Source organism: Ictidomys tridecemlineatus, chromosome 12 (assembly GCF_052094955.1).
Source record: "Ictidomys tridecemlineatus isolate mIctTri1 chromosome 12, mIctTri1.hap1, whole genome shotgun sequence".
Lineage (NCBI taxonomy): Eukaryota > Metazoa > Chordata > Mammalia > Rodentia > Sciuridae > Ictidomys > Ictidomys tridecemlineatus.
Genome location: NC_135488.1, coordinates 62,309,516 through 62,326,360, shown reverse-complemented (window position 1 = coordinate 62,326,360; position 16,845 = coordinate 62,309,516). Strand labels below are relative to the sequence as shown.

The 16,845-nt window shown below is 33.4% G+C and overlaps 1 protein-coding gene across 5 annotated transcripts in view; it reads right to left on the bottom strand.

Annotated features, from left to right (window-relative positions):
* The window catches only part of Exoc6b (exocyst complex component 6B), a 569,814-nt gene that overhangs the window by 255,045 nt on the left and 297,924 nt on the right, over positions 1-16,845 (bottom strand). For all 5 annotated transcript variants that reach the window (XM_078029030.1, XM_078029033.1, XM_040271223.2 and 2 more), the window contains 4 exons: positions 15,373-15,478; positions 14,420-14,529; positions 10,129-10,240; positions 1,767-1,901 (listed from right to left, as the gene is read on the bottom strand). In XM_078029030.1, the coding sequence (XP_077885156.1) occupies positions 1,767-1,901; positions 10,129-10,240; positions 14,420-14,529; positions 15,373-15,478 (463 nt within the window). The remainder of the gene's footprint in view (positions 1-1,766; positions 1,902-10,128; positions 10,241-14,419; positions 14,530-15,372; positions 15,479-16,845) is intronic.

The following is a 16,845-nucleotide window of genomic DNA, read 5'->3' as shown; positions in this document are numbered from 1 at the left end:
TATTTAACTGGCTTTTCAACCCCTATGGCTTCCTGTCTAGCTGTCATTTTCCCTCAGCATTTTAAATGTTGGAGCCATAACAAAACACATAAGCCATTCTTTGAGAGGATTTCTGAACACTATTTGAAAAGACATAAAATAAAATAAAAAATTGAGATAGGTTGGGGAAAAAGTACCAGTAAATACAACATATTCTCCATAGGATAGACAAATATAAATGACTATCCCATTCTAATTCTTTTCTTTATTAAAAGAGAATCAATGTTTAGTATGGTCAGCCCTCTGTATCTAGAGGCTCACATCTGTGAATTCAATGATTGAAAATATGAGAAAGAAAATTCATTCATACTAAAAATATACGTATTTTTTTTCTTATCATTATTCTCTGAACAATACAGTATAACAACTACTTATGTATCATTTACATTATATAAGATAATTATTATAGATAATCTCCAGATGATTTAAAGTATCCTGGAGGATGTGTATAAGCTATATGCAAATGAAATACTTCAACCATTTATATAAAAGATCGGTCCTCTCACAAATTCTGGCATCTATGGGGCATCCTGGTACTAATCCCTTATGAAGACCAAGGAATAACTGTAATTAGACTTTACTGAACAACCTGAACAGAATGACATGAAGATAATATATCATATATTAAATTTTAAGTAAGTTTATTAGTAATATAAAACAATCTATGGTCACCAAATGAACATATAACTCAAACTAGTCACTAACTTAATCACATCATCCACAAAAATTATTTTATATTTCAAAACTGTACTTTTTTCTTACCAACTGGTTGTACTCTCATACAATGACAGTATGAACCAAATTTGATTTCTTCCTTTGCACATACGATAAACAAGTAGATATCAACAAATGTAAAAAGAAAATCAAAATAAATACTCATTAGGGAATATAAATCATGGTCTCATCTCTACTACTATATATCTAGTTATCAATGTCTAGATTTCAAAAGGGCAACAGAACTTGTTTAAAACACGAAAACAATTGAATAATAATAACAAAATCTCAAACCACATAGGTTAGTCTTTATGTTAGAATCCACATTGCCCTATTACTTGTTCTGCTTAATACCTATTTTAAGCTCACATGGCAACATAAAATAATTAATTAAGATTCTTTTACTTAAAGCTTTTATCCTCCAGAAACTTGTCTACCAATAATTTTTCTTCTCTACAAGAATGTCAGTTTTCCCATTTGATCCAACGATGGATCAAAACTAAAGATATGACCTTGTAAAATAATTATAAAAATGCTAACTCTAATAATAAGAGAGAGAAATTCCTCACAAAAAAATTAGGAGTTTTAAAAATCAGACCCAGAGAGAAGGGAACAGCTAAGGAGAAATTATTAATTATGTTGATGTCAGCCATAACGAGGATTATTTAGATCACAATTTAGAATTCTTGTGTATGAGGGAGTCAACTTAGGAAACAGTCATTTTCCTACACAAAACACAAAGAAGAAAGGGTTTAGAGGACACAGTTGTATATTTTTAGTTTTGTTTGGTTAGTTCTGGTTTGGGGTGTGTTTTGTTTTGTTTTAGTTTAAACATCAAAAACTCACACAGATATTTGTTTTTCAAAGAAAATAAAGAAGGAAAACAAGACCCTTTATAAGTACTTATTCTCAAAAGCATATTATAAATTATCCTGAGAAAACAAAGCCGTGTTAATCGAATGCTCCAGACTATGTACACTAGAACATTTCCATAATACTAAACAATTTCTCACCTTAAAAGTTGTGGTGCCATAGAGCTTGGTGGTGTGGACTGTTTCTGGAAGCACATTAGTGATATTGGTGATGAATTCTTCCAAGTACTTACAGGATTTCTCCAAGTGTGTTGTATTTATAATAATTTGGACAAGCTAGAAGACAATAAGCATAAGTAACTTGAATATCTGCCACCATACAGAATGACTCAATATTCATACACTGATACAAAACAAATGAATGGCCTGTGGCAGAGGCCATCCTGTAAAGGGTTAGGTGCAGCATGGGCTTATATCGGAACCTTCCCCACAATGCCTTCTCTGACCTCCCAAAACATTTTATATTTCTCTGCATTTTAGCAATACTTGTCACTCTATTCTTAACACAGTTTTCTTCTGTTTTAAAAAAGCTAGACTGAAAAAAAAGCTGTTATTCTAACATAGTGCCTGCAAATAAATAATTGCCCAAAGAATTAACGAATGAGATCCCACTAAACGAATAAGAGTAACTGAAATAATAATGAGAAGTTTCAAAATTAGGCATGATGAACAGACAGATGTTAGAACAGATTGCAGTATATTAACAAATAACTTTAGTTTAGGAAGGAAAGATGGGCATTAAAGTCAGAGAAACCAGGGGACTAAATCACTCGACAAATTATTGATCTTGAAAAATGTGATGAACATCATGACCCTAAGTACATGTATGAAGACATGAATGGTGTGAATATACTTTATATAGAACCAGAGATGTGAGAAATTGTGCTCTATATGTGTAATATGAAATGAATGCATTCTGTTGTCATGTACAACAAACAATTAAAAAACAAAAGAACACAATGATGATATTGGGGGTGAAGTGTACCTTAGTGGCCAAGTGCATGCTTATCTTGAGCAAGGCCCTGATTTCAATCCCCAGCCACCAAAAGGAGGAAGAGGAAAAAGACTAATAATGAGGAGAAGAAAAATAGGAGGAAGGGAGGAGGAAGAAGAAGAAGAAAAAGGCAGTACTGGTAAGATAAAAATCATCCTCAGTGGATTTGTTGTAGAGGAGGATGAGGAAGAAGAATTATTATTTCTATATAAAATTAAAATTGTAAAGAACTTCACAATTTACTTTCTAACATTGTTTTCCCATAAGCTTGAAGAAGTAGGTTCAATGCATATAATTATTACTTCCATTTTACTGTAACAGCAATGAAAATGATTTTTTTATTAATCACTTAACTGGAATCAATACTTAATCTGGAATCAATACTCAAATCCCAAGTCATCTATTTTTAAATTACAGACTCATCTAAACAACTTATAGCAGTGCCTTTTAGCACAAGCATAAGGTGGCAGACTGAGGATACTACATGCTTGTGTAAATTGGGCTCACATGTCAGATTTGGGGTTTGCCATCAACCAGATAGCTCCACACTTTTCTTCTATTCTCCACTGAAAGAAAGGAAGAAAGACAGAGGGGGAGGGGGTACCTACTATTTATTTCGTAACTATGAAACTATTGTAACTTTTCATATTCCCTATAGTCTAAAAGAATGGAATCTTTTTGGTCTCTCTACATTTAACTTTTCACAAGATTACATCTGGCAGCAGGTACAAAGAGGTTCAGAGTTTGACTCTATGGGCTGATTTAGGCCATCTTTTAGTCTAGTGAAATACTGAGCAAGGGGGAGAGTGGGAAGATGATACAAGGGAGAAATTAGAACAAAAGATGAAGGAGGCACTACACATATTATAAATGATACTTCAAAACACTGTTTAAAAATTGGAATTATACTTTGATAAAATCATTGTGTCATGCTATGGAATGGGTAAACAAAAATGAGTAGGACTATACTCAGAAAGTACATTCAGATCTCCTCCACAACACCCAGCACAGGGCTATACCATTCAGTTTACTCTCAAAGGGATCATGAGTTCAAAGCAGGCCTCAGCAACTTAGCAAAGGCCTAAGAAACTTAACAAGACCTTGTCTCTAAATAAAAAAATAAAAAGGACTGCAGATGTGGCTCAGTGGTTGAGTGCCCCTGGGTTCAAGCCCCAGTACCAAAAAACAAACAAACAAACAAACAAAAACTTGTCAACTCATAACAATCATGCTTTACAAAGTAATGAGTTCAATTAAGGAAAATGAGTACCCTTCCTCTTTAAAGATCAGCCTGAAAGTCTTAGGAAAACTGCTACATTTGAAACACAGTGACAAAGGACAAAGACAAAGAGATGTAGTTACAGCAAATTCTCTTAGATGAAAAGTTAGGGCAACAGTGAGGTCTAGACCACTGAGTTATTCCCTATAACTCATCAGACAAGGGCCAATGTATCAGCAGCCACTTTCCATTCATCCAAAATACAAATCTGGAGACTTCTGAGTTTTGAACACATGACTGCTATTTTCTATAATATTAACCAAAATATCAGACTTTTAGCTTTTCAGTGCTCTAGGAAAAACCCACCAAAATAAGCAATTCATTACCCTTATCCTTTCCATCTTTCACCTTTAGTTAAGGACAAAAAGCATTTAAAAATATTTACATTGTCTAAATTAAATAATACTTCTTCCTGAGTAGGAAAAGGGCTACTGGCAAGGTTGTCTTGATATGGAAGTTAGAAAAGTAAGAGAGTTAATTTGGAGAATTTCTATTTTAAAATTAACATTATCTATAGGGAACACATTCTGACTATCAAAAGAAATTCTAATAATAAGGAGGAATCATGTCATGTTATTGAAATAAAAATCAGCAGCAGTCAAAGAGAAAATTGTCCTGTTTTGTAGAATATTGGCAGTTAAAAAAAAAAAAAGGAGGCAGCTTCACTGGGTACAGTAGTAATTTCCCATGACTTTTTAGAGATCTGTCAACACAAAAAGATCACCATGAATTACATCAATTGGCTGTCAGTCACTTCTGAAATGTTTCATTGCTGAGCACAGAATAGACTATTAAAACACTCTAGGATTACAGAAGATACCATGTCATTTTCAGAGGGAATAGTGTCTATTAATGAGCTCTAAGTGATCTCTACTCCTGAATGACAGTTACCACAATCCTTACAAGGGCATTTACAAATATAAAGTCAGATGTTTGGGAGATAATTTTGAACTTAAAGATGAAATGAAGCAATTTCAGATATCAACTTTCATCCAAGTTTGTGCTCCTTCGATGATATTTTTAACCCCCAATTCCCAATCCAAACTGTCCTTAACATTGTTTCAAAGACAAAGAACTAACAACAAATTAGGTACTCTCAAAGGGATCATGAGTTCAAAGCAGGCCTCAACAACTTAGCAAAACTCTAAGACACTTAACAAGACCCTGTCTCTAAATAAAAAATAAAAAGGACTGCAGATTATGGTTGTCTCTCATAGCAAATTCTATAGAACCAACCAGAATAAGAAAATATTATAAAGAAAAATCATCTCTCACAACTTGGACAGACGTCACTTAAGTTAAAAACCATTAGGAGTTGGAATTCTCCCACCCAACCTCCCACTTTCCTTGTACCAGGGAAGATCCACTGAGAAAGAGATGGACTACATTCTGGAGACCACATCTCCTCAAATCCTGCTACAAAGAGCCAGTAGAATCTGAACCAAAATGACAGATGTTCTATTCTTGAAAGACTCCAGAAAAAAAAGAATCATCATCTTCAACATCTAAATCTAATCCCTGAATTCCAAGGTTTGCATTCCTAAATGTAACTCACTCCTGGAGTATACACATCTGCTTATATCAGTACTGCTTTTTGTCTGTTTTCAAAAGCAGAAAATCAGTACACTGAAGCTTCAAGAGCTTCAACCCAAAGCAAGAAAATAAGAAGTCACATGCCACTAATGCCTCCAAACTGCTGGATCTACAAAAGGAAAGACTTAAAGAGAAATACTGGGTCTCACAAAAATGAGTTACCCCTGAGACTTCAAGAGATTTTTATATCCTTTTCACCACAACCAAGGTACAAAAAGCTGTGTCAACTACTTATTTCATACCATATGAAAGACTAAAACATCGAAAATATTAAGATACATAGACCTACTGATTCTGAATTCCAAGGTTGAATACAAAGTTTTATTTAACAAGACTTAAGTATAAAACTAATAACTAATAACACTGCTATTAATAGGGACTGGAGGTAAATGGTAGGTGAGAAATAAGAGGAAAGAGTCATATAGTCATCAATCTGAATTACACAGAAGGCAACACATTGGTCATTTCTTCAGGTCTCTTGGGACACTATTATAAATAAATATAAATACCCAATACAGTATAATTAATAGGAACTCTGAACCTCTTTAACTTTACCTTAAGAACCAAACTATGTATTTTCTTTCTTTTCTTCTCTCTTTTTGTCAATTAAGAGCCTAAAATGTATCAAGGAATTTGGATACAGCTATATACAACTGTACGCAAAGTACCTGGCTTCATAAAGATGACAATAAACACATATACACATAAACATATAATATAATGTTTATACTATAATAGACACTGTGAATAAAAGTGAGACTAAGGAACTAAATGGTTCTGCTAGTTCTCAGCTATCTTGAAATAGGGAATAGACTAAGGAAGGACTCTTTTAAGAAAATGACATTGAGTAGTGACTTAAATATATTATTTTTCCATTATCTATATTATTTAAATTCTTTTTAATTCAATTTATATCTTAAAGTTTTCTATTAATATAGAAGCAGGATTTCCTTTGATTCATGTTAAAACTTTCCTTTAATTGCAAATATTTTTTCTTTTTTGGGGGGGTGGGTACTGGGGATTTTTTTGGTACTCCGGGGTATTCGACTACTAAGCCACATCCCTACCCCTATTTTGTATTTTATTTAGAGACAGGGTCTCACTGAGTTGCTTAGTACCTCACTTTTGCTGAGTCTGGCTTTGAACTCATGATCCTCCTGTCTCAGCTTCCTGAACTACAAGGATTACAGGCATGCACCACTGTGCCCTGCACAACTATTATATTCTAAGAGTATTAAACTGTATTGTTTCATTTCTCTCCATCATACTTATATTTTGAAATTAATGTAGAATGAAAAAAAAAAACCTAAGGATTAGAATTCTTTTTTAAAGCTTATTTCAAATCATATTCCAAAAGAAAACTTATTTCAAACTTCTTAATGGTTGTTTGGCCTTAAAGTTCTTCATATTCATAATCTTTCATTATCTGAAAATTGAGATAATAACACCAGGGTTATGCCAAAGAAATAGTAAACGTATTCTTAATAAATAAATATAAATAATGAAGTATTAGGTATAAAATATAGATAATTCCATATAATTTATTGATATGGATTATTTTATTATATCTTAATAAGATTTCTCATCTTTCAACACCTCTTAGTCAAAAATGTCCATTTTTCTACTAGGCTTGACAACCACTGCCTACCCAGACCTCTTTACAATGACAACCACTGACTACTTCACTATGACCCAGACACTGTTCTAAGTATTTAGCGTGCTTATTTAATCCTCACAACAATCCTATGAAATATATGCTATTATCTCATTTTACACAGAAAGCCAAGTATTTTGCCCAAGAATACAGCTATTCAGGGGAGGACCAGAATGGGAACACAGGATGTCCACATTAGGACATCCCCTCTCAAGCAGACTTTGACTTCTACTTCCACAGACCTAGAAGAAGCAGGTCTAGGAAAACAGCTGTAGTTGCTGAGTCAACTAGAGAGAATGACATAAAATTTGAGAGGGAGTTCTAATGTTGAATTGGCTCAACATGGGAAAGCAAAGGAGACACACACATACACACACACATACACACACACACATGTGTGTGCAAGCAAGAAGCCAGTGTGGAGACAGAAAAAGAAAAGAATAGACCATATAGTCAGAAAAAGAAAAGATGAGATTTCAAGATATCATGTAATCCCAAAACAAGATTGCCAGATAGACAGACATTAGCTTAACAGGAACTTCAAAGTTTTAAGAAAATTATCTCATGTCCTTATACAGGATGTTATGAGTTTTGTACGCTTATAATAATTCCATTATTTGGATGGATTTTCTAACTAGAAACCAAATTTTTCTAATTAAAAAATTTCCAGGTTGCTATATACCTCCAGTAAAATCTCTATCTTTATTAGGATGAAATAATTAAATCAATATGAAAGGTAGTTCAATTGAGTAAAAGGGAACCTCTTGGAAAAAAATAACCCAGATTTATGTCTCATTTCTCCTATTTTGCTAGATGTATGACCTCAGGGGCAATCTCCCTGAACTTTAATTATGCCTTCTATAAAATGGGAATAATAACACATGCCAAGCCTCTTCAAATGTTACTATACTAAATGAAATTGTATTTGTGAGTGGGCTTTGAAGAATATAAACTGCTCCACAAATGTTACCTATTATGATGATGATTCCAGATGTGAAATCACTTTAGTTTACTTTTAAGGATACAATGTCTTCTCTTTCCAGAGGTAAATGGTATAGCTCTTCAAAGATTTTCTGGTTGGTAAGGAAAAAAACCCTTGATGTGTGTGTGTCTATACATTCTATACCATGATAATAGGCAAAAGAAATTAATTTGTGTGAATTGTTCCTTCAATCACATGCACAGATCATGCTGATGAAAGTACATTTGCCTAAAAAAACATCCAAAGACTTAGGAATAACTATTAGCATTCCATGAAAGAGTGCCAAAAATTATAATGTGGTTTTTCCTTGCGAAGCTCTAACCGCTTCTTCCTATCATCATCGGATTTGTATAATGTCATTGTAAAGGACAATGGGACTAGGAAAACCCCAGCTGGTTGAGTTAGGCCTTTCTCTTAAGATGTTACAGTAAACTAATGACAAAGCTACAACAAAACTCAAGAGTCTACTGAGGCCAAAAGTGTTTGTATCAGACCATGTCCTTGCTAGTCTACTTGTTTTGAAATGGATTTAAAGAAACTGCTAAAATAAATGGCATGATTAGAGTTTTTGAGTTAAAGGTCTGGGGATGTAGCTCAGTGATAAAGTGCTGCCCACCATGCATGAGACCCTGCGTTCCATCCCTAGCACCAGAAACACACACACATACTAAGAGTTACAGTGAAGAGATAATTAACAAAATAAATTATAGACTTCTTTTCCTAGTAGAGACTGAAAAAATGAAAACAGTACAGTTTAACAAAACACAAGAATTTTCTAATTCTTACTCCTACTTCCCTTTTTTATAGGCCTGATTATAAAAAGAAGTTAGCCCATGTTCACATGTATAAAGGCAATACCTGACATTTCTACACCAGGGGAGGTAAAACGGAACTCTAGAAAAATGAGATAAGTATCTTAAATCTTGACTGTGGTGAATGCTAATTAAAAAAAAAAAAACAAAAACAGGTTGTTGTAAGTGGAGCTCAATCACTGCCAATGTCCCACCTTGTAACATTTTTAAAATCTTAACAAAAAGAAAGTCACTCCAAAATCAAAAGTAGATGTTCACCTGGTTTCCAGCTGTCTTTACCTATAGGTCAGTTTCATTAACCATTTGCTGAGTCTCACCATACTCTTTGACAGTATATATTTTAAAATGTCAATTTTTCCTGGAACAACTGACATTGAAAGTACACACCTCCATAGGTATAACAGATGGCCAGCAGCTTTTCCCTTTTCCTGTGGAAAAGAAAATTTCTCCAAGCTCCCACTTTTGGCACTATGCTTCAGAGGATGACAGGTTGAGGGCACCACATAATCCTGGGTCTCCAGAGAAAAGAAACTTCACATCTTTCTAAATTTTGAAACTATCCATCTATGAACCAAATCTTCAGTTTGCCAAGGTATTATTCCTAATGTAAGTACAACATTCCTTCTCCCATTATGAGAGTGTATTAACTATTGTCTTTCTCTCACATTTCCTCAAACTCAAAGCCCCAGTCCTTTAGCCAAACACTATATGCTAATAGATTACTTTACTATTCATATACATGAAATATCACAAAAACAAAAGCTGAGTCAGTCATGAAGCAAGGACTATTGAGTACCATTGTCCTTGGCAAAAATAATTAAAGCAGGTGAAATGTGATTTCATATTCTATGTTGTAAATGCACTGCAATTCATTTGAATAGGAATTTGTTGTCAACTAAAAACAAAAATTATGATCAATAGCTTATACAAAACCATTCTAAGAACATCAGAAAGGAAAACTAGTTAATCTAATGAAAATGAAAGGAGGAAGAAGCAACCTTTTAGAAAAAATAACAGATTTCTCAAAAGTAACCAAAGAACAAATTTCATTTTGTACTTTCGCTATAAGGAACCTATTATAAAGAAGATAATAAACCATTTAAGTGATAATTAATTCACACATGAGGACCAGAGCTTGGGACATCTTTTCACATATTGTCTTGGCTACCTTCACTAAGAGATGCTTTACCTCAGTAAGCCCAATATTCTTCCTTTTAATGACATTCTGCAGAGAGTTGCTCAGAGTCCTGGTTAGCAACAGGTTTGTAGATTTACGAATCATGTCATCGACTTCAGTGGAACTGGAAAATAAGTATCAAGGTTAGTCATGTCAAGTAGAATTGATTTGGCAAACAGAGTGCCAGTGGTGCTTGTAGTAATAATGATAATAAAATAATAGCAATGATACTGGTAACAGTAGTAAATAATATTGACTTTATGCTAGAAAGTATTTGAAGTACTTTAAAAAACTTTTCAGCTGTTTTTTAACTGAAAAAATTTACTTTGCTTTCATTTTTGAAAATTATTTTCCTGTCTACAGAATTCACCGTAGATTTTTTTTTTTAAAGCACTTTGAGGATGTCACTCTATTTTCTCTGGCTTACATGTTTCAAACAAAAACTCTGCTGTATTGTTATTAGTATAACTGCATTGAATGTTTATTTTCTTGAATGCCTTCCAAGGATTCTCTTTGCCTTTCCTTTTCAACAGTTTGAATATGAGGCTTTAAATACTTTTCTTTGTTCGTTCTTATGGTCATTATCTCTCAAAATTTCTACTTCCCTCATCTCTTGTTTTTTTCCTTCTTGGATTTACTGTTTAAAATTGCTCCCAAGGACATTGGGTACTTCATTTCTTCCTTCTCCTTCTCTCCCCGCACCCCTTCCACTCCATTTTTATTTTTGCAATGCTGAAAACTGAACCCAGGGCCTCACACATGCTATGCCAGCACTTTACCACTAAATAAGCTACATCCCAGCCCTCACTTTTTTTCTCTTTTTATGTCAGTTTGGGTAACTTCTACTGACATATCTTCAAGTTCACTGATTGTTTCCTAAGCTACGTCAAGCCTGCCAATGAGTCCTTCAAAGATATTCTTCATCTAGAAAACTATTTCATATTTCCAGAATTTTTATTTGACTCTTTCCTATAACTTCCATCTGTGTGCTAAAAGTTTCAATATGTTCACGCATGTCACACCTAACTGATAACTCTCCTTCTGTTGAGCCCTTAGTGTGATGGGTTGAATAAATACAGGCAGGAATTGACCTGCACTTGAGTTGTATTGTTGCTATGATTATCTTTAGTGTCTCATAGATTTCAAATTTCTTTTTTTTTAATTTCAAAAAATATATATTAATGGTGAAACAGGCCTACTATGCACGGTAGAATCTCCGAAGGCTTTTTTCCACAATGATTCTGTACCATCCTCATATTTTAGCTATATCAGCATGCCTCCAACTTAGAAGGTACCACTTTTTGCACATCCATAGCCCATCATCCAGTGGTACACTGCCGCCACTTGTTACTTGTTTTTTGCTAAGCTGTGAGCAAAGCTCTCTTTTGCCCTGGCTAGCCTCAATCTTAAGTGTATCCTGTGTGCCCAATGCTTAGAGGTGTTTCTGTCCTTTTTCCAATTGTAGAAGACCTCTTAATGGTAGAAGAGCCTGGGTGCAGGACTGTTTTCTGACCTTCTTTAGCAGAGATAGGAAGTTGCTTCTTTAAAGCCTCTAGCAATAACAATGACTCTTTCCTTGCTTCCCATAGAGAGGGTTTTCTGCGATGAAAGCAACTGGTGGGCATAAGTGAACACTTCAAACAATGAGGAAGTTGGGCTTCACGCCTTTTTTAATACATGTCTTATCCTCTTCTCCATACCTGCAACATTATCAGTAATTCTCTCTCTCACCTAGCCCACAATCTCTCTTGTGAGCACATAGTGGAGGTTCATGAAGAAAATGTATGAGTGAGCGTAAATAGCTCCTAATTCTTAAACTCCCAACTAGGAATTCTGTACTCCCATTCTAGCTCACACTAAGGTGCTGGCAACCTCTTAAGACTCTAGTTGGCCTTTCTCCTTTGTCTGGTGGCTATCCCTTTCTCCTCTGTTCTGTTATAGGTGGTAGAATCTGTGCATCCTATCTCTTCCTAAGAAAGGCCAGTCTCATCTGTAGTTTCAGTATACTTAGTAGCCCTGTATGTTCAGCTCTCTTACAGGTTCCAGAAGAGTTTTAATTTTTTAGCTTACATGTTTTTTCTCATTGATAGAGAAGAAGCAATACTCTTTTTCCAGGTTTCTGTATTATAAAAAATGAAACTATCTAAAAACAATCTATTTTTTAACTACTGTAACAAAAATAAATAATAAATGCATGTGCATGTGTTCACACAGAAGAAAAATTTAAAAATAAAAAATTCCATGTTTAAATAATGTAACGCCTTGTTATAAAGTTTGGAGTCTTTTGTAATTTTCTTCTTTGTACTATTCAATATTCCCCAAATTCTTTTCAAAGATCTAGTTTCATGATTAAAACAGAGAAACCTTTATGTTTATACTCTAATATCAAGTACTAATGCTAGAGCATCATTTTTTAATCACAAAAATGCAATTTATTTACTGTTAAAAAATCATTCAGAAAGAATTTTGTATTCTTAGTATTCAAGCAATTATACATTTCTATCATTTTAAATAATTTTCAGCATCTTATATCCTATGAAAAGGAGACTTTTTAAAGAATATATATATTTTTTATTTTAGTTGTCAATGAACTTTTATTAATTTGTATGTGGTGCTGAGAATCGAACCCAGTGCCTCACACATACTAGGCAAGCGCTCTACCACTGAGTCCAACTCCAGCCCCTGAAAAAGAGAAATTTTTTGCAGGAAAGAAATGAAACTTTCATTTAAGACAATGATTACCTTAAAGAGATATAAGCAAGAGAAACACTGGACTGAGATTTTTGAGATCCTTGTGTTTAAGAGAACTGTTTATATATATATGTCTTATATGCCATATTAATCATCATCCTAAAACAGCTATGATTGATTTAATATTCTCTGTCACTCCAGGTTATAAGGCAAATAACTCTAGGATAGAAGATAAATGTCAACCAAAGAGTAAAAAGTAGCTATAAAATGCCTCCAACTTGAATATTCAATTTAAACTTTCAATGTGAAACAAGTCAAAGGGAGCTTTCAGGCAAAATTTTAATATAGTGTTCATGCAAGTAAAAGAAATTTAAACCATTTAGATAGTATTTATTTAGATATTATACTATCCCTTTACCATATTAACTTGTCCGTATGAAAGACGTCAGGTCACATTGCAACGAACTTGTAATAATTTATCTACAGTAATATACTTAACAATACCCTATGATTGTTCTATAATAATGAGGTTATCTGATCAGTTGGGGCTGGAGGATAGAAATCCTGGGGAAATAATGTTTGGTGTATAAATTTCAAAGACAATCTCATTTTCAAGATAACTTTTCCCTGAGGATGTGGTCCAGTGGTAGAGAGTTTGCCTAGCATGCACCAGGTCCCTGGTTTGATCCCCAGCACTGCAAAATAAAAAGGCAGGGGGTGGGGAGGTTCTATGAAATAAATCTAATTTTCAGAGAAAAAGGACAATTCATTATATAATCTCTTATTTTTTTTCATAGTAAGAAGAGTTCTCAAACATGTGACTCAAGGTAGTTTACCCAAGGTAGACTCTTTAAGTTTAAATTTTAAAGTAGCCCAGTATACTATACTTTCCATTCATTCATTCAACAAATTTTTTTTAATTTATTGAGTTGAATACAGCAGAAATCGTGTTGTATAAAAGATACTGTTTTTATCCTACAAGAGGTCTTTTTGAACATTCTAAATTTGTGTTAATTTTGGATCCTATGTTGTTCCTATATATCTCTAGTTTGTACCATTAATTGTTAAGTCCTTTAATTAAATGAGATACTCCTTGAAGATAGAGACCCTATTTTTAACATCTCACTGTCTTTACTACCAAGCAGTATCTAATGTAATACACTGGCCATAATGTATGGTAAATAAACCAATAAATGAACAAAGAAAAAAGAAGCCCATAGTCTAACGCATACAGAAACATATACATAAGTAGAGCAATAATAATGTTTCCAAAGAATCTTATCGACTATTTTTCTTCTGGCCTTAAAATTTCATCAAATAGAATATTAAAATTAGTATGTTATACTACATTTTCCAGTGAGTTCTCCTTAATAAAAGTATTAAAATAGAAATCTGTTAAAAAATAAAAATAAGATAGGTAATATTAATTTTAAAACTATTCTTAAGTTGCCATCTTTTCCTTTGACTATAAAGAACTATAAAAATAAATGTGTCATATAGCAAAGAGCTAATATTAAAAATCAAAATCACAGATGAAGGCACTATCAAAAAATTGTCAGAATTTTTATTTAGACAGGGCCACAATCTTCATTTTGACTCTTTCATACTGTACCTTAGATGAAGATCTTCTGAAAACTTCAGACATGCATAGATAAATTCTTTAATTTGGTTGTAAACTTTTGGCACAAATTCAGAGAAAGGAAACTTTTTGGGGAATGGTTGCTGTAAATGCAAGAATTAATGAAAGGAAGTCACAAACACACAATGGATATACTTAAAAATTATTTAAAACACAAAATGAACTTTCTTCCACACTGGGAACTGTCTGCTTAACAAGCTCAAATTTAAAACAATGTCTTCAAGAGTTTTCTGACACTATAAAAAAGGTGCGGGGGCTTAATTAAAATAAAAAAAATCCAAAAGTTCTTCAACGTGGAAAGCTAAACAAATTTTAGCACATGCTCAGCAATAAAAAGAAATGAACTACTGATATATTCAACAACTTAGACAAGTCTCAAAAGCATTACACTAGTTAAAGAAGTCAGCCTCAAAAGGTTATACTACATGATCCCATTTATATGGCACTCTGAAAAAAAAAATAGAGACCAGATTGGTGTTTTCAAGTATGGAAGTGATGGGAGGGGTTAATCAGAGTGGAGCAGCATGAGGAAATATAGGAGGGTGATGAAACTGTTCTCTTTTACCATGGTAGTGAAGACATCCACAACAGATTGACAAAAATAACAGAAATGTATACCCCCAGAGGTACATTTTACTGTGAATTCTGGGGACAAATGGTCTTAAGAGCATAATAAAAACAAGCATTTCAAAGTGTAAACCAAATTGGAATATCCCCAGTAGTCCTCCAAACCCTTCAGAGGTTATTGGACCCCAATGCCATCTACTGAGTGCCATATCAAGGAATTCTGTTCTAAGCACCGTGAAAGTGCATTAGAATTCTAATCCACTGGGGAGAAGGTCATCATTTTCAACGAAACTGATCTAATGAAAGCTTCTACAGAATGTCAAAACAACCAGGGAAGTTTATTTGAAAGTATTCCTTACCTTTTCCAGCTCTGTATCTTGGAACGGGAATTGTCCTACCACCTTTTTATACATCTCCTCACTTGTTACTGGTATGGGACTATAGTTGTCAGAATCAAGTATGTTTCTATAAAAAACAATAATGGAAGAAAGTGAAGGAGGGAAAGAGAGGTGGTGGGTAAATCACAAGCAATTTTATGATGAACACCAACAGCCAATGGCTATATACATATATCACAACTTCGAAGTTACACTCCCAGTGCCTATATATATATATATATATATATATATACACACACACACACACACACACACACACACACACACACACACACACATATATATACCCCTTCTATAATACAGCCATTTGGCTCAAGATAAAATCAACTTTTTTATTTTTTATTTCCTCATTTTTAATTGGTGCATTATAGTTGCACATGATTGTACTTTTTTTCTTTTTACAAATCCATATATGCACATTAAATCGATTTTTAAAGCATCTTTTAAAAAACTTCTTTTTTGTTTGTTTGTTTGTTTGGTGCTGGGGTATAAAGTGCTTGCCTCATATATGTTAGGCAAGCACTTTATACTTTACCCAGCCCTAAGATCAATTTTTAAAGAAGTCAGAAAGAAAACTATGCTCTGAAACAAATAGAAGACAATTGTAAACATGATCTTGCAGTATTTGAGATTCAAAAATGGGACAGAAAATTTTAAGGCAAGTGAGAAGTAAACAATAAAAGAATGTATACTCTAGGAAGACAAAGAAGTTGTTTCTTTTTGTTTTCACAAGAAATATGTGATAATAATTATGTTTTTTAATCCTGCACTAGATATTCTAACTTTTGAAACTGGCAGGTAGAATAAGTAACTTTTATCATAAATCTAAATTGTGCTCATTTACTTCATCTACTACTCTACATTAATCACACATTATGTTCATCTATAATTTTTCTCTCCTTAACTAGACTGGGGGTTCTCTAAAAACAGAAACCAGCCTACCAAAATCAAAACATGAAACTCACTGGAGTGAGTGAAAGCACCATATCAGAAGGACTTAAGATTGCAGCATTATCCTGTTGTTAATTTTCAGAAAATTCTATAGAGATAACCCTCCCCTAAGAACAATTATCACCATTAAATAAATACAGATTTTTGGAAGTATAAGTATTTACATTAATATACAAGAGAGTTTGTCTAAATGATGATCAAGGCTATGTTCATGAACTATAAAAAATAAGATTAAAAGAATCACGTAAGATCTTAAAACTATAATACTTTGAAAGCAGGATAATCTAATCAAGGGAAGGCATCACACAAAAGGCAAGAAGATCACTTAAAGCAATAAGTTTTAAAGACAATGAGTTGGCATAGGGTATGTGCTTAGAAAACAATCCTAAGACATATTTTTTGAGTGTAAGATGTAACAGAATAACTTTCTTATTATTGAATACAAGTTGCAGTAACTACTCAAAAAAAATGGCTTAAATAGTG